The sequence below is a fragment of the Lagenorhynchus albirostris genome, chromosome 1 (assembly GCF_949774975.1).
Source record: "Lagenorhynchus albirostris chromosome 1, mLagAlb1.1, whole genome shotgun sequence".
Classification (NCBI taxonomy): Eukaryota; Metazoa; Chordata; class Mammalia; order Artiodactyla; family Delphinidae; genus Lagenorhynchus; species Lagenorhynchus albirostris.
The window spans coordinates 66811744-66838214 of record NC_083095.1 but is presented as its reverse complement, the minus strand read 5'-3'; the positions used below and the strand labels follow the sequence as shown (position 1 = coordinate 66838214).

The following is a 26471-nucleotide window of genomic DNA, read 5'->3' as shown; positions in this document are numbered from 1 at the left end:
ATCAATAGAAAAATGAAGATGACACTGGATTTTCTTGGGGGGAAAATGGTGGTTAGGAATAGACCGCAAGGAAATTTATGACCCTTTCTTTAACACCAGAATATTTTAAACTTTACCTACATTAGTTAATTTTGAATCCTATAACTTAAAACATTAGTATAGAGGTATTAGGAGAGGGAATTTCATGAACTCGTAGAATGTTAGAGCTTAAGAGGGGCCGTAGGGATATATAGTAATCAACCCTGATACTCTACAGAGGAACAAATGGAGGTTTGTTTATTCATTCATTAGTTCATCCATTCATCCATCTATTCATTAAATGGATATTTATCTTATGATTACTGTTTAAGGTGCTTGGAGATATCCTTACCCTTATGGAGTTTACAATAAATAGATGTTAGACATCATAAGTAAGTTAAATATTATGTTAGAAAGTGATAAAAGTAGTCTGAAATAAGGGGGAGGGAAAATGCTTGTGTGTGAGGGGTGGTTCGCACTTTAACATAGGGTAAGCTCCACTGAAAATATGACATTTGAGCAGAAACGTGAAGAAGGCGAGAGTGTAGTCTGTGTGACTATCTGTGGGAAGATTGTGTCAGGCAAAAGGAACAGCCAGTTCCAAGGCTACTATGTGGGAGCATGTGGCCCTTGGAGTAAGAAGTGGACTGGAGTAATAACAGGTGAGGAAAGTGAACAGGGCTGGGAGGCAGGGGTATGGGGAGCTGGATAGATTATGTGGGGTCTGGTGAATTGTCGTAAGGACTTTGGCTTTTCATGAGTGAAATGCAGGAGGGGGTGTCAGTGAAGGGTTTTGAGCAGACACGATCTGACTTATGTTTCAACTCTGAATCATTCTCACTGCACTGTTGAGAAGAGATGCCAGGGTAGGGTTGCTAGATTTAGCAAATAAAAATATAGGACACCCACTCAATTAAATTTGAATTTTAGATAAACAACGAATAATTTTTTATATGCATATGTCCCATGCAATATGTGACTGACTATTTACCCATATGGCAGAATGTGAACTACTTTTTTATAGTTAAAAAAAAAACCCTCTTCATTGTTACTGTTGATTACTGTAGATCACTGTTAATCTGATCCTGCTGGTCCCAAGATGTGGGGCCTTATAGCAAATTTTCATCTTTGCCTTTCCATACTATCTATATTACTGTTTTTCACATTGTGGTCATCTTATACCCCAGAGTGTTACAATGCAGTTTATTGGACCCCAGCCCAGACCTACTGAATCAGAATTTCTTGAGATAGAACAGAGTCTCTCCACAACTGCCTATTGTTCTAGATTCTAGGTACAGCAGTGAATAAAACATACAAAATTCCTTACCCTAGTGAAATTAACATTCTAGTGGGGAGACGCAATAAACAAGATAAATAAGTAAATATATAGTATGTTAAATATTGATATAGGTGCTAAGAAGAAAGAAAAAGCAGGAAGGGGAGTAGGAAATATGCACGGTATGATGAGGGAGTTGGAGTTTTAGATAGAGTGACGAGTGAAGGCCTCACTACATGGTGATGTTTGAATCAAGACTTGAAAGAAGTGATGGAGAGAACCACGTGCACCTAAAGCAGGTGCATACCTGGTGTGTTAAATACACTGCAGGGAGCAGTGTGTCTGGAGTGGAGTGAAAAGGGGAAAAATAGTAGGGGATGAGATGAGAGAGACAAAGGGGAATGGTTAGTGATTGTTAGCAGTTAAGCTTTATGGTATGTTGGAAAGAGATTTGGAAGCTAGATCCAGCTATGACATTTATCCCTGGGCCTGTTTCTTCTTCACTAAAAAGTGGTCAGAAGACTATGATAATCTCTTAGGTGTTTTTTTGTTTGTTTGTTTTTGTTGTTCTAAAATAGTCTTTAATTCGATACTCTTCCATTTCTACTTTTCCAGCTTGTTTACAAACAGTTTATCATTTGGGATTCTTCTGTACTTTTCATGAGCTCATCTCTGCCCTCTGTCCAGCCATGTGAACTTTTTCCTTTATGTTGCCCTTGTTCCTCTTTCTTTCTTGACTGAAATTGAAGATTTAGACAGTCCTTTGATAAGTAGTAGGAAATTGTTCTCTCATCACTGTATAACCATTACTTCTTCTGACATTCAGATTCTTATTAAATGTTAGTTAATAGAATTAAGAAACATATTTTTCTCTACAGAGAGATTAAAATTCTTATGAACGGCAGCTTGATTTAAAGCTAGGTAGAGAGAGACGAAAGTAGAGGCTTGATTCAACTTTAAATTGAATAAATCCTAGTTGCCAGTCCAAGTTTAAGTGTAATGTAATGTGTAGAGACTCATGTGATTCTTAATTGGATACATCTATGGAAAGGACACATTTGAGTAGGTCTTAATATATATATTTTTTAATTACTGAGTTTTTTTTTTTACATCTTTATTGGAGTATAATTGCTTTACAATGGTGTGTTAGTTTCTGCTTTATAGGAAAGTGAATCAGTTATACATACACCTATGTTCCCGTATCTCTTCCCTCTTGCGTCTCCCTCCCTCCTACCCTCCCTATCCCACCCCTCTATGTGGTCACAAAGCAGAGATGATCTCCCTGTGCTATGCGGCTGCTTCCCACTAGCTATCTGTTTTACATTTGGCAGTATATATAAGTCCATGCCACTCTCTCACTTTGTCCCAGCTTACCGTTCCCCTCCCGGTGTCTTCAAGTCAATTCTCTACGTCTGCGACTTTATTCCTATCCTGCCACTAAGTTCTTCAGAACCATTTTTTTCCCTTAGATTCCATATATATGTGTTAGCATATGCTATTTAGTTTTCTCTTTCTGACTCACTTCACTCTGTATGGCAGTCTCTAGGTCCATCCACCTCACTACAAATAACTCAATTTCGTTTCTTTTTATGGGTGAGTACTATTCCATTGTATATATGTGCCACATCTTCTTTATCCATTCATCTGTTGATGGACACTTAGATTGCTTCCATATCCTGGCTACTGTAAATAGAGCTGCAGTGAACACTGTGGTACATGACTCTTTTTGAATTATGGTTTTCTCAGGGTATATGCCCAGTAGTGGGATTGCTGGGTCATATGGTACTTCTATTTTTAGTTTTTTAAGGAACCTCCATACTGTTCTCCATAGTGGCTGTACCAATTCACATTCCCACCAGCAGTACAAGAGTGTTCCCTTTTCTCCACACCCTCTCCAGCATTTATTGTTTCTAGATTTTTGATGATGGCCATTCTGACTGGTGTGAGATGATATCTCATTGTAGTTTTGAATTGCATTTCTCTAATGATTAATGATGTTGAGCATTCTTTCATGTGTTTGTTGGCAATCTGTATATCTTCTTTGGAGAAATGTCTATTTAGGTCTTCTGCCCATTTTTGGATTCGGTTGTTTGTTTTTTTGTTATTGAGCTGCATGAGCTGCTTGTAAATTTTGGAGATTAATCCTTTGTCAGTTGCTTCATTTGCAAATATTTTCTCCTATTCTGAGGGTTGTCTTTTAGTCTTGTTTATGGTTTCTTTTGCTGTACAAAAGCTTTGAAATTTCATTAGGTCCCATTTTTTTATTTTTTTTTATTTTTTTTGCAGTACGCAGGCCTCTCACTGCTGTGGCCTCTCCTACTGCAGAGCACAGGCTCCGGACGCACAGGCTCAGCAGCCATGGCTCACGGGCCCAGCCGCACGGGTCCAGCCGTTCCATGGCATGTGGGATCCCCCCAGACCGGGGCACAAACCCGTGTCCCCTGCATCGGCAGGCGAACTCTCAACCACTGTGCCACCATGGAAGCCACCCATTTGTTTATTTTTGTTTTTATTTCCATTTCTCTAGGAGGTGGGTCAAAAAGGATCTTGCTGTGATTTATGTCATAAGAGTGTTCTGCCTATGTTTTCCTCTAAGACTTTGATAGTTTCTGACCTTACATTTAGGTCTTTAATCCATTTTGAGCTTATTTTTGTGTATGGTGTTAGGGAGTGATCTAATCTCATACTTTTACATGTACCTGTCCAGTTTTCCTAGCCCCACTTATTGAAGAGGCTGTCCATTCTCCACTGTACATTCCTGCCTCCTTTATCAAAGATAAGGTGACCATATGTGCGTGGGTTTATCTCTGGGCTTTCTATCCTGTTCCATTGATCTATATTTCTGTTTTTGTGCCAGTACCATACTGTCTTGATTACTGTAGCTTTGTAGTATAGTCTGAATTCAGGGAACGTGATTCCCAGCTCCGTTTTTCGTTCTCAAGATTGCTTTGGCTATTCGGGGTCTTTTGTGTTTCCATACAAATTGTGAAATTTTTTGTTCTAGTTCTGTGAAAAATGCCAGTGGTAGTTTGATACGGATTGCATTGAATCTGTAGATTGCTTTGGGTAGTAGAGTCATTTTCACAATGTTGATTCTTCCAATCCAAGAACATGGTATATCTCTCCATCTATTTGTATCATCTTTAATTTCTTTCATCAGTGTCTTATAATTTTCTGCATACAGGTCTTTTGTCTCCGTAGGTAGGTTTATTCATAGATATTTTGTTCTTTTTATTGCAATGGTAAATGAGAGTGTTTTCTTGATTTCACTTTCAGATTTTTCATCATTAGTGTATAGGAATGCCAGAGATTTCTGTGCATTGTTTGTATCCTGCTACTTTACCAAATTCATTGATTAGCTCTAGTAGTTTTCTGGTAGCATCTTTAGGATTCTCGATGTATAGTATCATGTCATCTGCAAACAGTGAAAGCTTTACTTCTTCTTTTCCGATTTGGATTCCTTTTTTTTTTTTTTTGCGGTACGCGGGCCTCTCACTGTTGTGGCCTCTCCTGTCGCGGAGCACAGGCTCCGGATGCGCAAGCTCAGCGGCCATGGCTCATGGGCGCAGCCGCTCCATGGCATGTGGGGTCTTCCCGGACCAGGGCATGAACCCATGTCCCCTGCATCGGCAGGCGGACTCTCAACCACTGTGCCACCAGGGAAGCCCTGGATTCCTTTTGTTTCCTTTTCTTCTCTGATTGCTGTGGCTAAGACTAGCAAAACTATGTTGCATAACAGTGGTGAGAGTGGGCAACCTTGTCTTGTTCCTGATCTTAGTGGAAATGCTTTCAGTTTTTCGCCATTGAGGACGATGTTGTCTGTGGGTTTGTCATATATGGCCTTTATTATGTTGAGGAAAGTTCCCTCTATGCCTACTTTCTGGAGGGTTTTTATCATAAATGGGTGTTGAATTTTGTCAAAAGCTTTTTCTGCATCTATTGAGATGACCATATGGTTTTTCTCCTTCAATTTGTTAATACGGTGTATCACATTGATTGATTTGTGTATATTGAAGAATCCTTGCATTCCTGGAATAAACCCCACTTGATCATGGTGTATGATCGATTTAATGTTCTGTTCGATTCTGTTTGCTAGTATTTTGCTGAGGATTTTTGCATCTATGTTCATCAGTGATATTGGCCTGTAGCTCTCTTTCCTTGTGACATCCTTGTCTGGTTTTGGTATCAGGGTGATGGTGGCCTTGTAGAATGAGTTTTCCTCCCTCTGCTATATTTTGGAAGAGTTTGAGAAGGACAGGTGTTAGCTGTTCTCTAAATGTTTTATAGAATTCGCCTATGAAGCCATTTGGTCCTGGGCTTTTGTTTGTTGGAAGATTTTAAGAACTTTTTATTTCTTATTTTTTTTTTTTTGCGGTACGCAGGCCTCTCACTGTTGTGGCCTCTCCCGTTGTGGAGCTCAGGCTCCGGATGCGCAGGCTCAGCGGCCATGGCTCATGGCCCCAGCCGCTCCGCGGCATGTGGGATCCTCCTGGACCGGGGCATGAACCCGTGTCCCCTACGTTGGCAGGCGGACTCTCAACCACTGTGCCACCAGGGAAGCCCTGTTGGCAGATTTTTAATCACAGTTTCAATTTCAGTGCTTGTGGTTGGTCTGCTCATGTTTTCTATTTCTTCCTGATTCACTCTTGGCAGATTGTACATTTCTAAGAATTGGTCCATTTCTTCCAGGTTGTCCATTTTATTAGCATAGAGTTGCTTGCAGTAATCTCTCATGATCTTTTGTATTTCTGCTGTGTCAGTTGTTACTTCTCCTTTTTCATTTATAATTTTATTGATTTGAGTCTTCTCCCTTTTTTTCTTGATGAGTCTGGCTAATGGTTTATTAATTTCGTTTATCTTCTCAAAGAACCAGCTTTTAGTTTTATTGATCTTTGCTATCATTTCCTTCATTTCTTTTTCATTTATTTCTGATCTCATCTTTATGATTTCTTTCCTTCTGCTAACTTTGGTTTTTTTTTTGTTCTTCTTTCTCTAATTGCTTTAGGTGCAAGATTAGGTTGTTTATTTGAGATGTTTCCTGTTTCTTAAGATAGGATGGTATTGCTATAAACTTCCCTCTTAGAACTGCTTTCGCTGCATCCCATAGGTTTTGGGTGTTCCTGTCTCCATTTTCATGTGTTTCTAGGTATTTTTTGATTTCCTCTTTGATTTCTTCAGCGATTTCTTGGTTATTAAGTAGTGTATTGTTTAGCCTCCATGTGTTTGTGTGTTTTCCTGTAACTGATATCTAGTCTCATAGCGTTGTGGTTGGAAAAGATGCTTGATACGATTTCAATTTTCTTAAATTTACCAAGGCTTGATTTGTGACCCAAGATATGATCTATCCTGGAGAATGTTCCATGAGCACTTGAGAAGAATGTGTATTCTGTTGTTTTTGGATGGAATGTCCTATAAATATCAATTAAGTCCATCTTGTTTAATGTATCATTTAAGGCTTGTGTTTCCTTATTTATTTTCATTTTGGATGATCTTTCCATTGGTGAAAGTGGGGTGTTAAAGTCCCCTAGTACGTTTGTGTTACTGTCAATTTCCCCTTTTATGGTGGTTAGCATTTGCCTTATGTATAGAGGTTCTCCTATGTTGGGTGCATAAATATTTCCAATTCTTATATCTTCTTCTTGGATTGTCCCTTGATCATTACATAGTGTCCTTCTTTGTCTCTTGTAGTAGTCTTTATTTGAGGTCTATTTTGTCTGATACGAGAATAGCTCCTCCAGCTTTCTTTTGATTTCCATTTGCATGGAATATCTTTTTGCATCCCCTCACTTTCAGTTTGTATGTGTCCCTAGGTCTGAAGTTGGTCTCTTGTAGACAGCATATATACAGGCCTTGTTTTTGTATCCATTCAGCCAGTCTGTGTGTTTTGGTGGGAGCATTTAATCCATTTACATTTAAGGTAATTATCGATATGTATGTTCCTATGACCATTTTCTTAATTGTTTAGGGTTTGTTATAGTAGGTATTTTCCTTCTCTTGTGTTTCCTGCCTAGAGAAGTTCCTTTAGCATTTGTTGTAAAGCTTATTTGGTGGTGCTGCATTCTCTTAGCTTTTGCTTGTCTATAAAGCTTTAATTTCTCTGTCGAATCTGAATGAGATACTTGCTGGGTAGAGTAATCTTGGTTGTAGGTTTTTCCCTTTCATCACTTTAAATATGTCCTGCCACTCCCTTCTGGCTTGCAGTGTTTCTGCTGAAAGATCAGCTGTTAACCTTATGGGGATTCCCTTGTAGGTGGTCTGTTGTTTTTCCCTTGCTGCTTTTAATATTTTTTCTTTGTATTTAATTTTTGATAATTTGATTAATACATGTCTTGGCATGTTTCTCCATGGATTTATCCTGAATGGGACTCTCTGTGCTTCCTGGACTTGATTAACTATTTCCTTTCCCATATTAGGGAATTTTTCAACTATAATCTCTTCAAATATTTTCTCAGTCCCTTTCTTTTTCTCTTCTTCTTCTGGGACCCCTATAATTTGATTGTTGGTGCATTTAATGTTGTCCCAGAGGTCTCTGAGACTGTCCTCAGTTCTTTTCCTTCTATTTTCTTTATTCTGCTTTGCAGTAGTTATTTCCACTATTTTATCTTCCAGGTCACTTGTTCGTTCTTCTGCCTCAGTTATTCTGCTACTGATCCCTTCTAGAGTATTTTTAATTTCATTTATTGTGTTGTTCATCGTTGCTTGTTTCATCTTTATTTCTTCTAGGTCCTTGTTAAATGTTTCTTGCATTTTGTCTATTCTATTTCCAAGATTTTGGATCATCTTTACTATCATTCTGAATTCTTTTTCAGGTAGACTGCCTATTTCCTCTTCATTTGTTAGGTCTGGTGGGTTTTTATCTTGCTCCTTCATGTGCTGTGTGTTTTTCTGTCTTCTCATTTTGCTTATCTTGCTGTGTTTGGGGTCTCCTTTTTGCAGGCTGCAGGTTCGTAGTTCCCGTTGTTTTTGGTGTCTGTCCGCAGTGGCTAAAGTTGGTTCAGTGGGTTGTGTAGGCTTCCTGGTGGAGGGGACTAGTGCCTGTGTTCTGGTGGATGAGGCTGGATCTTGCCTTTCTGGTGGGCAGGTCCATGTCTGGTGGTGTGTTTTGGGGTGTCTGTGGACTAATGATTTTTAGGCAGCCTCTCTGCTAATGGGTGGGGTTGTGTTCCTGTCTTGCTAGTTGTTTGGCATAGGGTGGCCAGCACTGTAGCTTGCTGGTCGTCGAGATAAGCTGGGTGTTGGTGTTGAGATGGAGATCTCTGCGAGATTTTCACCGTTTGCTATTATGTGGAGTTGGGAGGCCTCTTGTGGACCAGTGTCCTGAACTTGGCTCTCCCACCTCAGAGGCACAGCACTGACTCCTGGTTGCAGCACCAAGAGCCTTTCATCCAGAGCTTTTCATCCACACGGCTCAGAATAAAAGGGAGAAAATGTAGAAAGAAATAATGAAAGAGGATAAAAGAAAATAAAGTAAGGCAAAATAAAATAAAGTTATTAAAATAAAAAAATAATTATTAAGAAAAACATTTTTTTAAAAAGTAAAAAAACAAAAAAAACGGATGGATAGAACTCGAGGACAAATGGTGAAAGCAAAGCTATACAGACAAAATCTCACACAGAAGCATACACATACATACTCACAAAAAGAGGAAAAGGGGAAAAAATAATAAATCTTGCTCTCAAAGTCCACCTCCTCAATTTGGGATGATTCATTGTCTATTCCGGTTTTTCACAGATGCAGGGTACATCAAGTTGATTGTGGAGATTTAATCCACTTCTCCTGAGGCTGCTGGGAGAGATTTCCCTTTCTCTTCTTTGTTCTCACAGCTCCCGGGTTTCAGCTTTGGATTTGGCCCCGCCTCCATGTGTAGGTCGCTGGAAGGCGTCTGTTCTTCGCTCAGACAGGACGGGGTTAAAGGAGCTACTGATTTGGGGGCTCCGGCTCACTCAGGCCGGGGGGAGGGAAGGGCACGTTGTGCGGGGCGAGTCTGCAGTGGCAGAGGCCGGCGTGACGTTGCACCAGCCTGAGGCGCGCCGTGCGTTCTCCCGGGGAAGTTGTCCTTGGATCTTGGGACCCTGGCAGTGGCGGGCGGCACAGGCTCCCTGGAGGGAGGTGTGTATAGTGACCTGTGCTCGCACACAGGGTTCTTGGTGGTGGCAGCAGCAGCCTTAGTGCCCCATGCCTGTCTCTGGGTTCCGTGTTGATAGCCGCAGCTCGCGCCGGTCTTTGGAGCTCGTTTAAGCAGCGCTCTTAATCTCCTCTCCTCAAGCACCCGGAAACAGAGGGAAGAAAAAGTCTCTTGCCTCTTTGGCAGGTCCAGACTTTTCCCCGGATTCCCTCCCGGCTAGCCGTGGTGCACTAACCCCTTCAGGCTGTGTTCACGCCGCCAGCCGCCAGTCCTCTCCCTGCGCTCCGACTGAAGCCCAGCCTCAGCTCCCATCCCCCGCCCTTCCCTGCGGGTGAGCAGACAAGCCCCTCGGGCTGGTGAGTGCTGGTCGGCACTGCTCCTCTGTGCGGAAATCTCTCCGCTTTGCCCTCCGCATCCCTGTTGCTGTGCTCTTGTCCGCGGCGCCGAAGCTCCCCCTCTCCGCCACCCACAGCCTTCGCCCGCGAAAGGGCTTCTAGTGAGTGGAAACCTTTTCTCCTTCACGGCTCCCTCCCACTGGTGCAGGTCCTGTCCCTATTCTTTTGTCTCTGTTTATTCTTTTTTCTTTTGCCTTACCCAGGTATGTGGGGAGTTTCTTGCCTTTTGTGAGGTCTGAGGTTTTCTGCCAGCGTTCAGTAGATGTTCTGTAGTTGTTCCACATGTAGATGTATTTCTGATGTATCTGTGGGGAGGAAGGTGATCTCTGCCTCTTACTCTTCCAACATCTTACCCCCAGATCCAGGTCTTAATCTTAAATGAATGTTTACTTACAAACGTTGGGGTGGGCCACTCTAAGACGTTGTTTTGATGGGTTCTATTAGCACATGACATGGATAAAAAGAACATCATGAAGCTTTACAATCTTCTTTAGTGTATATTCTGTTGGAAGAACAAAGCAGTATCAAAACTCTTGTCAGTGCCTTTGAAATCCAACACACAAAAAATAGGACTTGTAGGCTCTCAAATTGCAGCTTTCGTGCAGTGGTAATGAAACAGTATAATCACTCTGAATAATTCTGCCACCTTTTACAGGTCTCACAGGGTATTATGAATTATAAAGAAACAAATCCCAAAATCTAGCGTGTTGGGGTTTGATGTGTCTTGTTTTTGTCATCTGTTAGACTTTGCATACTGCAGGAGAGTCAGAAAAAAGCGTACCAACACATTAGGTTAAGTTTATGGTGACATTAAAGATGGCAATCCTACTTTACAATAGTACATGTATAGTTATATTTGCTAATAATCATTTTCTTTATCTGTTGTGTATTTGGTGAGGCTTTTGTGGTGATTATTCTTTTGGGCCTGGCTGAAATTAATGATAAGGAAAACCCTGATTGGAGTTTTCTTGACTAAATATAACTATTTTAGGTGAAATAAGTTGGAAAGGATTCACGAAACTTAGTTAGTTGGACACCCAGCTGCATATGTTTATTTATAGCCTCTACCTTGCTCATTTATTTTCCTACAGTATAAAAGTGTTTGAAAATTTAAATTGAGAAACTGTTTATACACTTAAAATAGGAGCCTATGGGCTTCTCTGTTGGCGCAGTGGTTGGGAGTCCGTCTGCTGATGCAGGGGACGCGGGTTCGTGCCCCAGTCCAGGAGGATCCCACATGCCACGGAGCGGCTGGGCCCGTGAGCCATGGCCGCTGGGCCTGCGTGTCCAGAGCCTGTGCTCCGCAGCGGTAGAGGCCACAGCGGTGAGAGGCCCGCGTACCGCAAAAAAAAAAAAAAGGAGCCGAGTTAAAAACAATGGAGTAAATTATGAAAAACAAATGAGGTTTATTTGGCATCTTTTGAACATTACTGAATTCTAGACTTGAAAATATGTGTAGGCTGCTTTTGTAATTGTGGTAATTTTATCAGTCAGTAGCTGTGCCAAATCAAAGTACAGTATTCTTTAATTAATACAGGGTTTGGTGTTTCTACTTAATGGACACTGATTTTATTCACAATATATAAAATTAAAGCAAGGCATGCTAACTTAGTTCCAGTGAAACAACCTGAAAAGAGTGCTCTTTATTATTTTTGAAAACTAGCCAATTAAGGATGAGGAAGTAGATCTTTACTGAGGTAGCTCCTCTGACACTAAAAGAGATGATTGTGTCCTGTCTGCTCTTGGCTTTACAAAAATTACATTGTTGGGTGATTGAATAACTTTGTCATGGAAAAGCTTATTTTCTAAATCAGCGTTGGCAAACTATGACCTGTGGACTAAATCCTGTCTGTATTTGTAAATAAAGTTTTATTGGAACATAGCCATGCTCATTCATCTACATGTTGTCTATGGCTGCTTTGGTGATACAACGGCAGTGTTGAATAGTTGCAGATCAAATGATCCACAAGGCTTAAAATATTTCCTTTTTCTTTTTATTTGACATCTTTATTGGAGTATAAGTGCTTTACATTGTTGTGTTAGTTGCTGCTGTATAACAAAGTGAATCAGCTATATGTATACATATATCCCCATATACCCTCCCTCTTGCATCTTCCTCCCTCCCTCCCTATCCCACCCCTCTAGGTGCTCACAGAGCACTGAGCTGATCTCCCTGTGCTATGTGGCTGCTTTCCACTAGCTATCTGTTTTACATTTAGTAGTGTGTATATGTCAATGCCACTCTCTCACTCTGTCCTAGCTTACCCTTCCCACTCCGTGTGTCCTGAAGTCTGTCTTTACGTCTGTGTCTTTATTTCTGTCCTGCCCCCAGGTTCATCAGAACGACTTTTTTTTTTTTTTTTTTTTAGATTCCATATATATGTGTTAACATACAGTATTTGTTTTTCTCTTTCTGACTTACTTCACTCTGTATGACAGACTCTAGGTCCATCCACCTCACTACAAATAACTCAATTTCGTTTCTTTTTATGGCTGAGTAATATTCCATTGTATATATGTGCCACATCTTCTTTATCCATTCATCTGTCAGTGGACAGTTAAGTTGCTTCCACGTCCTGGCTATTGTAAATAGAGCTGCAGTGAACATTGTGGTACATGACTCTTTTTACATTATTTTTTCCTCAGGGTATATGCCCAATTGTGGGATTGCTGGATCATTTGGTAGTTCTATTTTTAGTTTTTTAAGGAACCTCCATACTGGTCTCCATAGTGGCTGTATCAATTTACATTCCCACCAACAGTGCAAGCGGATTCCCTTTTCTCCACACCCTCTCCAGCATTTACTGTTTGTAGATTTTTTGATGGTGGCCATTCTGACTGGTGTGAGGTGATACCTCATTGTAGTTTTGATTTGCATTTCTCTAATGATTAGTGATGTTGAGCATCCTTTCACGTGTTTGTTGGCCATCTGTATATCTTCTTTGGAGAAATGTCTATTTAGGTCTTCTGCCCATTTTTGGATTGGGTTGTTTGGTTTTTTTTGATATTGAGCTGCATGAGCTGCTTGTATATTTTGGAGATTAATCCTTTGTCAGTTGCTTCGTTTGCAAATATTTTCTCCCATTCTGAGGGTTGTCTTTTTGTCTTGTTTTCCAAGATTTTGGATCATCTTTACTATCATTACTCTGAATTCTTTTTCAGGTAGACTGCCTATTTCCTCTTCATTTGTTTGGTCTGGTGGGTTTTTACCTTGCTCCTTCAGCTGCTGCATATTTCTCTGTCTTCTCATTTTGCTTAACTTACTGTGTTTGGGGTCTCCTTTTCGCAGGCTGCAAGTTTGCAGTTCCCGTTGTTTTTGGTGTGTGCCCCCAGTGGGTAAGCTTGGTTCAGTAGGTTGTGTAGGCTTCCTGGTAGAGGGGACTGGCTCCTGTGTTCTGGTGGATGAGGCTGGATCTTGTCTTTCCGGTGGGCAGGACCACACCTGGTGGTGTGTTTTGGGGTGTCTGTGACCTTATTATGATTTTAGGCGGCCTCTCTGCTAATGGGTGGGGTTATGTTCCTATCTTGCTAGTTGTTTGGCATGGGGTGTCCAGCACTGGAGCTTGCTGGTCATTGAGTGGAGCTGGGTCTTAGTGTTGAGATGGAGATCTCTGGGAGAGCTTTCACCGATTGACAATTACATGGGGCCAGGAGGTCTGTGTTGGTCCGGTGTCCTGAACTCGGGTCTCTCACCTTCAAGGCTCAGGCCTGACACCTGGCCGGAGCACCAAGACCCTGTCAGCCACACAGCTCAGAAGAAAAGGAAGAAAGAAAAGAAAGAAAGAAAAATAAAATAAAGTTATTAAAATAAAAATATAAAAAAAATTATTAAAATAAAACAATTAAAAAAAGTAGTTAAAAAAAGAAGAGAGCAACCAAACCAATAAAGAAATCCATGAGTGATAGCAAGTGCTAAAAACTAAACTAGGATAACCATATAAATCAGAAACTAGTCAGTCACATACAGCAAACCCCAAGTCTACAGTTGCTCCCAAAGTCCACTGCCTCAATTTTGGGATGATTCGTTGTCTATTCAGGTATTCCACAGATGCAGGGTACATAAAGTTGATTGTGGAGATTTAATCCGTTGCTTCTGAGGCTGCTGGGAGAGATTTCCCTTTCTCTTCTTTGTTTGCACAGCTCCTGGGGTTCAGGTTTGGATTTGGACCCGCCTCTGTGTGTAGGTCACCTGAGGGTGTCTGTTCCCACCCAGACACGACGGGGTTAAAGGAGCAGCTGATTCGAGGGCTCTGGCTCACTCAGGTCTAGGGGAGGAAGGGGTACAGAATGTGGGGCGAGCCTGCCGCGCCGGCAGAAGCTGGTGTGACAATGCGCCAGCCTGAGGTGTGCCGTGTATTCTACCGGGGAAGTTGTCCCTGGATCACGGGACCCTGGCAGTGGCGGGCTGCATGGGCTCCTGGGAGGGGAGGTGTGGATAGTGACCTGTGGTTGCACACAGGCTTCTTGGTGGCGGCAGCAGCTGCTTTAGTGTCTCATGCCCGTCTCTGGGATCCGCACTGATAGCCGCGGCTCGCGCCTGTCTCTGGAGCTCGTTTAGGCGGTGCTCTGATTCCCCTCTCTTCGGCACCCCGAAACAATGGTCTCTTGCCTCGCTGGCAGCTCCAGACTTTTTCCCGGACTCCCTCCCGGCTAGCTGTGGCTCACTAGCCCCCTTCAGGCTGTGTTCACGCAGCCAACCCCAGTCCTCTCCCTGTGATCCAACCTCCAAAGCTGGAGCCTCAGCTCCCAGCCCCCGCCCGCCCTGGTGGGTGAGCAGACAAGCCTCTTGGGCTGGTGAGTGCTGGTCGGCACCACTCCTCTGTGCAGGAATCTCTCCGCTTTGCCCTCCGCACCCCTGTTGCTGTGCTCTCCTCCGCAGCCTTGAAGCTCCCCCCCTCCGCCACCCTCAGTCTCCGCCTGCGAAGGGGCTTCCCAGTGTGTGGAAACCTTTCCTCCTTCACAGCTCCCTCCCACTGGTGCAGGTCCCGTCCCTATTCTTTTGTCTGTTTTTTCTTTTTACTTTTGCTCTACCCAGGTACGTGGGGAGTTTCTTGCCTTTTGGGAGGTCTGAGGTCTTCTGCCAGCATTCAGTAGGTGTTCTGTAGGAGTTGTTCCACATGTAGATGTATTTCTGATGTATTTTTGAGGAGGTAGGTGATCTCTGCGTCTTACTCCTCTGCCATCTTGAAGGTCCTCTCAAAATATTTCCTATTATTTGGCCCTTTAGGGAGAATCATGCTGACTCTTGCTTTTTATCTAAGTCTTTTGTAGACAGACCATGTTCAAGTTATGGTGGAGGTTTATGTGGTTGGTATTTTTGTGTTTAATTTTCCATTCTGCTTCATTCTAAGAAAGAAAACTTTAAATCATTTTGAGTGTTAGTTTCCAGCTTTCTCATCAAAAGTAGGTATAATACCCCCTTACAGGGTTGCTATGAGGAGTCAATGAGAAATGTAAATAAAATCCTTACCAGAGTGCCTGGCACCCCAGAGGAATTCAAGTGGTGGGGAGATATAATCAGGGAAAGTCTAGGTGTCTATTTGGGTGATTTAGGATGGCATGTTTTTAGAGATTCTGATTTGTCCACAGAGCTGGCTGTGGAAGCCTAGTGTATCCAGGTTCTTAATATAACATTGCTGATTAACTTCCCTCCATCCTTTTCTTCCTCCCTCCTTTCCTGTGTCCCTCTTTCCCTTTCTCTTTCCCCTCCTCCTGCTGACCTTTGTATGTTGCAGGAAAAATGGGGTGTGAGAGCTTGGTCATGTCCCAGCTCTTGGGTGAGTACCTGGGCTGGGCCACCAAGTGAGAGTCCTTGACTTTGTGCAGGAAAAAGTTCAAGAGCAAACGAGCCATAGTAAAATGAAAGCAGGTTTATTTAGAGAGAGACACTCCATCTTAGAAGGTGAAAGATGGCCGCAGGACATGGAGTCCTCTTGAAAAGTGAGTGGTGCTGGGCTGTGGTGGGTGGTTAGTTTTTATGGGCTGGGTAATTTTGTATGCTAATGAGTGGGAGGAATATTCTAATTTCCAGGAATTGGGACACCACCTACTTTTTGGCCTTTTACAATTGGCCTGGGAACTCTCATGGCACCTGTGGGTGTGTCGTTTAGCATATGCTAATGTATTACAATGAGTGCATAATGAGGCTCAAGATATACTGGAAGTCAAATCTTCTGCTATCTTGGGCCTAGTAGGTTCTAGTCAGTTTTGGTCATATCCTTTTCTTCTTAATGGTTGTGTAATTCTTTTAATGGTTGTGCCCTGCCCCCTTTCCTTCCTGTCTCAATACCTTTCTCTCCTCTGTTTCCTTTTTGGTATATGTAAGCATTGGTACTAAATTTAGTTGGTCAGTAGAGACTTGTAGAGAGTATGCAGAGAACCTAACACATAGAGGATTTTCCATTATTCTTAGTTCCATTCTCCAGGAAAAAAGAGGAACTCTATCATGTTGTGATCTCCCTCCCTGCCCTCTTTATTCTTATGTGATAATGTGTATTAGCAGCTATGTAGGTATATGTAAAATCCATTCCTACCGCAGCAAATTTTAGGGCATATCTTCAGTTTTGTCTTACCCCATGATGCCAAGGACTCACTTTTAGACAAGCATGGTTTTCTTCTAGAAGACAGGACAGATAGATGATAGCTAAATTCTCCCTAACATTTTGAAGGAAACTTGAAGATCTAGTGATGATAAAATTGACCCTAGCAGTCTTACACTGCAAGCACTCACTTAGTTGTTTTCTTGTTTCATGAAAACATAAATTTAAATTTACTTGACAGGTATTTTTAGAAGATTAATTTGAAAACTGAGACCTAACCCTTTCAAGTTATTCTAAAACAACATTAATATAAATGAGAGCAAGGAAAAAGAATCTTAGAATATTTTTTGTTTGCATTATTACTATTTTATGGTTGCATTAATTTTGTAGGTGTCACAAGAAAACATATGGAAAAGAGGTGTTAGTTATAGCATTAGCAGCCCCATAGATAATAGTTAACAATTATCCACATTTCTTAAGGTTTTAGGCCCCCTCATTTGAAAATGTTTTTATCTGTAGTGAATTTAATTCTATTTTTAATTCAACTTAATTCTTTTGTTTGTGGTTTAAAAAGGAGTTAAAATCAGTGAGAATTTCTCAATGAATGTTCCTACCTTTTAAAGCTACTGACTGACCTAAATTTAGTTCCAGTGCTTAGATACATCAGAAAGGAAACAGAGGAGAGAAAGGTATGAAGATCAGTAGGAAGAGAGGAAAGAGAAAGGGAAAGAGGGACACAGGAAAGGAGGGAGGAAGAAAAGGATGGAGGGAAGTTAATCAGCAATGTTATATTAAGAAACTGGATACACTAGGCTTCCACAGCCAGCTCTGTGGACAAATCAGAATCTCTAAAAACATGCCATCCTAAATCACCCAAATAGACACCTAGACTTTCCCTGATTATATCTCCCCACCACTTGAATTCCTCTGGGGTGCCAGGCACTCTGGTAAGGATTTTATTTACATTTCTCATTGACTCCTCATAGCAACCCTGTAAGGGGGTATTATACCTACTTTTGATGAGAAAGCTGGAAACTAACACTACAAATGATTTTTTTTTAAGTATTAAACCCAAATTTTATATATCACCATTCCATTAATGGTAATGTGTCCTTCCTCCTTTCTCATTTATTTTACAGTAAGCTGAGATTTTTGGTAGAGGGAGATATTAATCCCAATCCTCTGTGAATCACACAGGGACATTAAATGATTTTCTTAGAATTGCAGTTTGAGTCACTGTAAAGTTAGGGACATAAATTTGAATGTACCTTGTTTTGTCTATTTATAGGAACCAGACAGTGGGGTTTAACAAGTGATTTTGTGTCTGGAAATAGGTAGATAACGTGGAAGATGAGAGATTGTTTAGTTTAAAAAAATTTTTTTTGAGAGGTTAAGAGTTTTATCTTGCCAGGATACAGGGAGAGAGGGCGGAGAGTTGTATGTCTTGGGGAAACATAACTCAAAGGCATATAGTTAGTATTAGCATTCTGTTTGCTTGTATATGAGAAAAACCAATAGCATTGATTTAATCTGTGAAAGAAGAAAGAGCAGGGGGTGGTGGGGGGAGAAGAAAAAAAGACATATTTGGGAATAGTGAATTTTGTTTGTCTTTCTTTGTTAACCTGCTGATGAACTGTCAGCTAGTGAAGAGACCAGTCGGGATATTCTGCCCTTGGGCAGCTGGGTGGATCATCAAGGAAAACAGTTTTAGTTGTTTATGAATTCTCTGGAAGACTTCGGGTTTTTAACAGTGACTGGCACGTAAGAGGTTGTCTCTGTACTATGTCTGCTGCCATCCTCGTTAGCATTTCCATGCCAGATTTGCATCAGCATTTCTCACTTGATTTAATTATGGTCTTGTTTCTATGCTTTTTTCCCTTCATTTTGTATTCTTTGGTGTGTTAGATGGTCTTTCCAAAAGTTAGTGCTCCTTCTTGCTGGGGTTATGTTTGCTGTTGTAAACCATTATTTTAACATTGTGTGCAAGTAGTTTGTTAGTTTTCAGATCAAAAGGTTTTAGTCTGTTTGTGAGTATATGGGAGATCTGAACCACAATGTTTAAAGTGGATGCAGTGGATTTCTTTAGTCAGTTATCTAGAAGAGATTAGTAAACCAACAAACGATATTTACCCTGAGCAGTTTATGTTCTTTTACCTTACTGTTGCTTTGAAAGTTTATGTTATGATTTTGGAGTATTTTGCAAATTGTCTTTTCTGTAGTCCGACCTGCTGTTTCTGTGCACTTTATCTTTGATGAAGGGTGGGGAAAAGTCTGACGGTAAATTCTGTTTTCTTACAGTCAAAGGCCGTTGGTTTGCTAGATGTGGATGTGTATGGCCCTTCTATTCCGAAGATGATGAATCTGAAAGGAGATCCAGAATTATCACAGAGTAAGTGAAGAAGAGAGAAGCAGTATGACAACAGTTACACTTCTGTTTAGTGCCTGCGGAGTGTCAGGCATTGTGTCACGCACCATGTGTACCTTATACACACTATAATATAATTACGAAATCAGATGCGGGGCCAGACTGTCTGGGTTTAAATTCTAACTCTGTCACCGATTAACTGTGTCGCTTTGAATGAATTGTTCAACCTCTTCGTGCCTCAACACCCCCATGTGTACATAGCGTTAACAGTTGTACTTACCAGACAGAATTGCTGTACATAATCGCTCAATTACAAAGTTGCCGTAAGTGTAGTGCATTCAAAGCACAGTGCTTGGCACACCACAAGTGGTCAGATTCAGCTCATCATCCTCTCTGTATATAAAAATGTGTGAATGTATGGGGGTATTTGAATAGAAAGTATCTAATATATTTGTGTTAGAAGAGCTGAAAATTATTTTCTCTAATCAGATATTTGTTATATTTGTCTTAAAGTGTTTTTGAAAAAACCATAGAACTTTAATTTCTCTCCCCAGCCTTCACTGCCATCAATAGGACAGAGTAATTTTTTGAGTAAATCTTTAATATTTATTTAATATTAATATTATTTATAATTAACATAATAAATAATATATTATTTTATATTTATTTATATATTTAATATATATTTAATATTTATATATTTTATATACATCTAATACTTTATGTATATTTATATATATTTAATATATATAAATATATATTACATATATTATATAAAATATATAAAAACTAAATATATAATTATATATTTAATATTAATATAAATTAATATTTATATTGTTTAATATTATTTAATATTAATATACTAAATCTGTAATATTTTGAGTAAATCTTTAATATTACAAGATTATTTAATAATCTTGTTATATTTTCTTACAAAGCTATTAAATATAAAGCTTTAAGAACAAGGAAATTCTGTGATCAAAAAATGAAAAATTGGAACAACTGGTAACTCTTCTTGAAAAATAGTTTGCAGTGAAATTAGTTTATTAAAATTTATTTCTAATTATAGTAAGAGTATAAAATTGAATAATTTCTTTTGTTTCTTATTAGACCTTTTATTGTCCATGAATCTAGGACAAAATGCCTGTATTTAATGCAGGGTATTTATTGGATTTTCTGTGTACATAATAGAAGTTTTTTTTTTTTATCATTGTCATTAAAAGTTAGGTAATTAGACATTGTCTGCTATTTAAGGTGCTTTTGTTTGTGCTGTAGTTGTTGAAATCAGTTATGTTAAGTTCTGAATAACCATTTATCAGATAATAAGGATTCTCCCTATCACTTTGAAGGAAACTTGAGGCTCTAGTGATGATAAAATTGACCCTAGCAGTCCTACATTACAAGCACCCACTTAGTTGTTTCGTTATAATATAAACTTAAGGAAGCTAAGTTATTCTAGTTTCTTTGTTCTTTGCCCTTTTAGTGGAGTGTATACTTAGTTTGCAAATATGTGCCGTGAGCCAAAATGTCAAACTTACATAAAGGAGTAATGAATTTGTGTACTTTAAATGATAGACTTGTTATATCTATCTCTTGATTAAAGTAATGTGAAAACTAGTGCATGTAGCACATGAGTGATAGCAAAATGGAGCCCTTGGTGTCAGTTTTTTCTTAAGTAGTCTGTTCAGTCTATGCCAATGTAAATACTTGAAGTGAACTTTGATGTCTTTCTTCTTGTTTTACAGAAGCTGTAATCTTAAATTTGATGTTTGCAAATTGGCTGCCATTAAATAGGCTTTCTGGTAAAAATGAGCTACTGGAAATCTTGGAAAGCCTGAAAATAATACTTTTTTGTGTGTTGACAAGCTGATCCTAAGTCCCCCAAGAAATAAACTGAACGATTAAGGCATTCACTTAAAAGAATGTGGATTCTTGAAAGCCCATCTTTTAAATTGGTTTTTGAATCTTAGATAAACCAGCCACCATTATACTAATTGGCATCATTTTGACATTTTTACATTTTTGTCAAGTTAATTTATTCTGTATTACTCTGTGTTATAGAAAACACAATGCACTGTGGAATTATCTAATTAACAATAAGAAAAAAGATTTGTTTTCAGCAGTTCAGATTTTGCAGAGATAGAATGGGTGAGCAGGATCTTAGCTTTATAAATGTTCCTCTCTTCCTGGACTTAGCTAGACAACCATAGGGGCAGTGGGACTTCAGGATTGTCTTTTTGTCTTCATTATTTAAGCAGACATATGGTAATGTAGTTTTGGTCAACTTGTTCATTTTAAAACTTCATGTTAAGGTTGACAGATTCATTCTCTTATATAATTTTTCTTTTTGAGGAGACTATAGAGAAACCACACTTCTTGTACTTACGATATTTTAGCCTGATTACCAAGTGAAATTTTACATATGATTCTAGAGAAGTGAATTCAGTAATAGAAGAAAAATTTAAGTTTGTAATAGTTTTGGATTTCTTAGGTTGGGAATATTTCTATCAGCTTAAAATGACAATAGTGTTTTGTCTATGTTAGTATGCAAAATTATGGTAATGGAAAGTCTAGCCAGTTTGTAGAAAGAGTATTGTACAGAAACCTCAACAGGTTGACATTATAGTGGCTGCAAGTGAACAGTTGCTTTGGGAACCTAATGGAATTTAGAATAAAATCCATGTGTAGTTTGAGAAATTATCATCTAAGTGTGGATTAACTTTTTTTTTTTAAAGAACAAATACCAGTCATTTTTCTCTTTTTTAACTTTCTAAATAACATAATACGCAGATTTCATATTACAGTATAGCCAAAGTACAGTCCTAGAAATTATTGACTAGAAAGATTTTAAACTGAAATTGCGAGTGAATATTAAATGGTGGTTGCACACAGAAATGTATTGTTAATTCATTAATGTAATATTCTTTTTTGTTGAGGATTTTTCACTAAGTTTTCTCAAGTGACTTTTACTGGTAGGAATCTGCTTTCTTTCACAGTTTTGTGATGATAAATCACCTTCAGGATTCTTGTGAATTTTTTACTACTTAGTTTTACTAAAGAATGTCTTTTAGTGTACTTAGCTAATAAAGTAGGAAAATGTTAAGGCCTGTGGAGAGAGGTTACTAAAATTGAAATGTCAAGTAATTTTATTGAGGATGACACAGTGATCATTAATGATTGACTATGAGACTTTTTTTTGAGTAGGATTCACTTTTCTTTTGTTGTGGGCTAGAAATTTTGCACTCATGTCACAGTATTCTGCTCTCTCTGTCCTAAGGTGTTAAGCATTTTCCAAGTTTAGGATTGAATGTGTGTATGGGCTTATGAGACAGAGAAAATGTGGAAAATCAGCTTGGGCAAATGACCTTTAATAATAGCACTTGTCTCCGGTAAGAACTACCAGGAAGTGACTAAGATTTCTTTAAGATAATTTAAGCGCATAAAGAATGAGAGTGAATTCTACTCATTCCTGAAATTACCTTGTTTCCTTCCAAGGCAGAGAGTTAGGGGTTTACTGAAGTTATTGACATAGATGATTAAATTCTGATCCAGTGGTTGGAACTCCCAAAGCTTTTCATTTATAATTTGCTTCTTCTGGTCATTGTCTTGTGGACCCTTGGGTTTCATCTGACGCTAGAGTTCCTCTGATTATCTTTGGGAAAGATTCTGGGATGTATTCCATAATCACAGTGTTATAGAAATGACTTTTTTCTTGCTGGCTTCCTGGATTTTGTTTACAACCTCTTTTATACCTAGAATATTAAGGCAAAGTGTAAATCAGGGTTGAAGGATCCTTAAAAAGTTGTTTTGGTTTGTTCTGGCTTTAGGCACTTTTATCTTTAAAATATCTCAGAGATGAGATCTATGTTCTTTGAAGAATCCTATCACCCTACTTTATCAAGACAAAAGTCCATCCTTTGCTTGGCTTATTGTTTCTTGCACAGGTCACTGAATAGGCTGAACTAAATACCTTTTTAGTATGGTAAAACCCTTTTCCTTTTTTCTTTGACAGCCCTGAGCTGAAGAATAGGCAGCCTCTTTTTGGAGTTCTACTTGCTCTGCTGCAAACCGTCTTAGCCAGGGGCTGCAGCAGATGAAGTCATTGAAGAATGCTTTATTTATCTACAGAACAACTAAGTGTATTTTAGTAGCTATTGCCTGTTAATTTTTGTTTTCTTTCACAGGATGGCAGCAAATGGTGTTGACCGGATGTATCTGTGTATATGTCAAATAGTCCTTACATCTTTGAGTTTCTGATTAGCACCTGCCCCACGACAAGATTGGTGTCCTTTTATGCCTCCTTCACTTTTTGAGTTATATCAGAGGGCTGCCCTTAAGATGTGTAGATTAATAGGACGGTACATTTGTAATGTGGCTATATCTTTTAAGGCTATTTATACTTCATATTATCTTTTCCAGTCTAGTCCCAGACTGGAAAAAATGTTTGTTTGTTTTTTTTCTTATTTCCTAATCTTTTGATCATTTTTAATGTTTCTCAACATTATCAGCACATTTTCAGTATCTTCTCTCAGATGAGAAAAATTAAAAGAAGCTTACTACTGTTAGGTATTGTGAGGGGAGATAGCTTGCAATTTTATTTATAATATTCTATTTTTACTTATGTAGTCTCTGAAATTTTTGCATTTTAAAATAGAACACATCATTGCTGATTCATAGTTACAGGAATATTTTAATAAAACATATGCTGCTTCCTCCCCCCCCCCTTTTTTTTTTCTTTTTGGGTTAACAGGAAAGTAAAGCATTTAAAAAGGAAAGTAGTTCGGTGAAAGCAGGATGTAAAATGACTTTTGAAGGTGGAAGATTTGGGGAATATTCATCCGTGAATTGGGAACTCCATGGGAAAAGGCAAGAGGTCATTAATAATGAAATTATACTAAGAGGCATGAAAAGTTTTGATGGTCTAGATTTGGTGAGGCTAGCAAGAGAGAAGAGAAATTAGACACACTACCAAAAGAAAAAAGTGATGAAATAAGGCATCTTTTTCACTTTCCTTTTGGACTTCTATTCTAGATTTTGTCTATGTGGTATGCATTTATACAGGGTAATGGATTGAAATGACATCTTGTTCATCAAGATTGGATAGATTTTGTACACCCATGTTTATAGCAGCATTCTTCACAGTAGCTAAAATGTGGAAGCTACCCACGTGTCTATCAGTGGATGAATGGTTAAACAAAATGTGGTATATACATACAGTGTAGTATTATTCAGCCTTAAAAAGGTAATTCTGACATAGGCTGCAACATGGATGAACCATGAGGATGTTATGCTAAGTGAAATAAAGCCAGTCACAAAAAGAGAAATACTGTATGATTTCCCTTATATGAGGTACTTAGAGTAGTCAACTTCATAAAGACAGAAAGTAGAATGGTAGTTGCCAGGAGCTTGGGGGAGGGGGAAATGGGGAGTTATTGTTTGATAGGTATAGAATTTCAGTTTTATAAGATGAAAAGAGTTATGGAGAGGGATGGTGGTGATGGTTGGGCAACATTATATTTAATACCACTGAACTGTACACTTAATAATTAAGATGGTAAATTTTATGTTATGTATGTTTTACCACAATTTTAAAAAATGGGAAAAAAATTGGGAAGATTTGTTCTGGCAATATTATCAGTACTGGACATAACAATACAGGGTTTCTTCAATAAGTGTCTGTGGTATCGACCCAGTGAATCAATCTGTTCTTTAAAAGAGCAATCATTACAGAACTGGGAGAAAATACAATAGTGATGTTTCATTGGGAGACTTAACAAGCTTAGCTATAAACCTCCGATTTTCAGTTTGGAAACTTCACTAGCCTACAGGTTGTTAGGAATTGTAGCCCAAAGTTACATTTTCATGTCACGAAAAGTGATAGAGCTTATTATATTCAAAATTCTTAATGTTATTGTTACCTATATTACCATTTGTAACATTACCAATGTTATAAAGCTCTCTGTGATCTGGTTTCTGCCTTCTCTCTACTTCTACAGGCTCAATTCCAATAAGTTGCCTTGTTGTTTAGTGAACACCAGTCACAGTGGCCTCTGTTGCTCAAAAATGCCACGCTCCGTGCTGAGGACCCTCGTGTGTTTTATTTTCTCTGCCTGAGACACCTTCCATCTCTGTTGTCTTCCACCCCTGGCCCACAACAAGTTTCTACTATCAGGTCTCAGTTTTAATGTTTCTTCTTCCATGACTCCTTCTCTGACTCATCACTCTCCTTATTGCAATTGCAAGGGTAGTTTTTGAATTATCTGGCTTAATTTTTAATTTATTTATTTTTAGAAATTTATTATTTATTTATTTATTTAGGGCTGGGTTGGGTCTTCGTTGCTGTGCGTGGGCTTTCTCTAGCTGCTGCGAGCAGGGGCTACTCTTCATTGCGGTGTGCGGGCTTCTTATTGCGGTGGCTTCTCTTATTGTGGAGCACGGGCTCTCGGTGTGCGGGCTTCAGTACTTGTGGCATGTGGGCTCAGTAGTTGTGGCTCACAGGCTCTAGAGCGCAGGCTCAGTAGTTGTGGTGCACGGGCTTCATTGCTCGGCAGCATGTGGGATCTTCCCAGACCAGGGTTCGAACCTGTATCCCCTGCGTTGGCAGGTGGATTCTTAACCACTGCGCCACCATGGAAGTCCCCTGTTTAATTTTTTAAATCTCTTCTACTAGGCAATACAACATGCACAGAGCAGAGGCTTTCTGGCTTGGTTTGTTTCGCTTATGCTTGGTTATATAGTAGATGCTCAGTAAATCTTACTTGTTTAGATGAAGAAGTTTCCTGCTAAATTTATTGTACATTAGCTGCATATTTTAGTTTCTGCTTTGGGTATATTAGTAACTTAATTTGCAATCATAATATATATTTTTTAATGAACAATATGGACAGTTTTAAGATATTATCTTAGCAGTTAATCGTTGTGATATATGAGTGGCTGTCTTATACTACTTTTTTCCATTTTTAGGAAAAGAGAAAGAACCTATATGGTTAAGGCATTTGACTTTTGAGAATTATGTTATGTGGAGTGAAATGGTTGCTCACATTGTTTCAGTGTGGTAGGACAGTGCCAGTCTTGCCTCACATTTTAGTTTTGATATGTTGAGTACAGATCTGCTTACTCATAAGGGGTAGAGTCTTGTGGGGCCTGAATTTGGGCCATGATGGAAAGGACAGTGTCCAGAATGCCAGCTCTAAGACTAAGAACAACCTGAAAAAAGAGAAGGAACTAGTGTCTCAGCGTACACCATCATTCTTTTCCTCAGACCATCCACATTGCCAGGCTAAAATAATGCATGGACAGAGATTATTATTTGAGTGTATTAATGTAAAGATCTTATTTGAGACTGTTTATTCTGGAGATTGGTATTTGTAATAGGTGTGGAGAAATGGTGAGTGAGGAAGCAGTGATGGTAGATTTTGATTTTATTCTGCTGTCTCTGAGGTCTTTCAGTTAAGGAAAAGAAAGCAGAAATAGCAGCTTGCGGTTTAATGGGCTTTGGGATCTCCCTTGCAGTGTAAAAACCACAAACTTTTCTTGAAGTGGTGGAATGTCTTAAACGGGGTTCCCCAGAAAGCAGAGCCCTGTAGAGTAATAATTTATTAGGGAGTACCAGACCGGACTGAGGAAGGAGAAAGGGAGGGAGAGGCAATATGAAAATGCGCTATCTAGTTGGCTGTCGCTAACCGTGACAGCTTGCTTGATTGCATGGGATTGTGTAGACTCCATCTCAAGACAGTCTATCTGGGAGAA

The 26471-nt window shown here is 39.3% G+C and overlaps 1 protein-coding gene across 1 annotated transcript in view; it reads left to right on the top strand.

The window, feature by feature from the left end:
- NUBPL (NUBP iron-sulfur cluster assembly factor, mitochondrial) overlaps positions 1-26471 on the top strand; it is a 254330-nt gene that overhangs the window by 43452 nt on the left and 184407 nt on the right. Inside the window, exon 4 of the mRNA XM_060143898.1 lies at positions 18653-18743. Coding sequence (XP_059999881.1) covers positions 18653-18743 — 91 coding nt within the window. The remainder of the gene's footprint in view (positions 1-18652; positions 18744-26471) is intronic.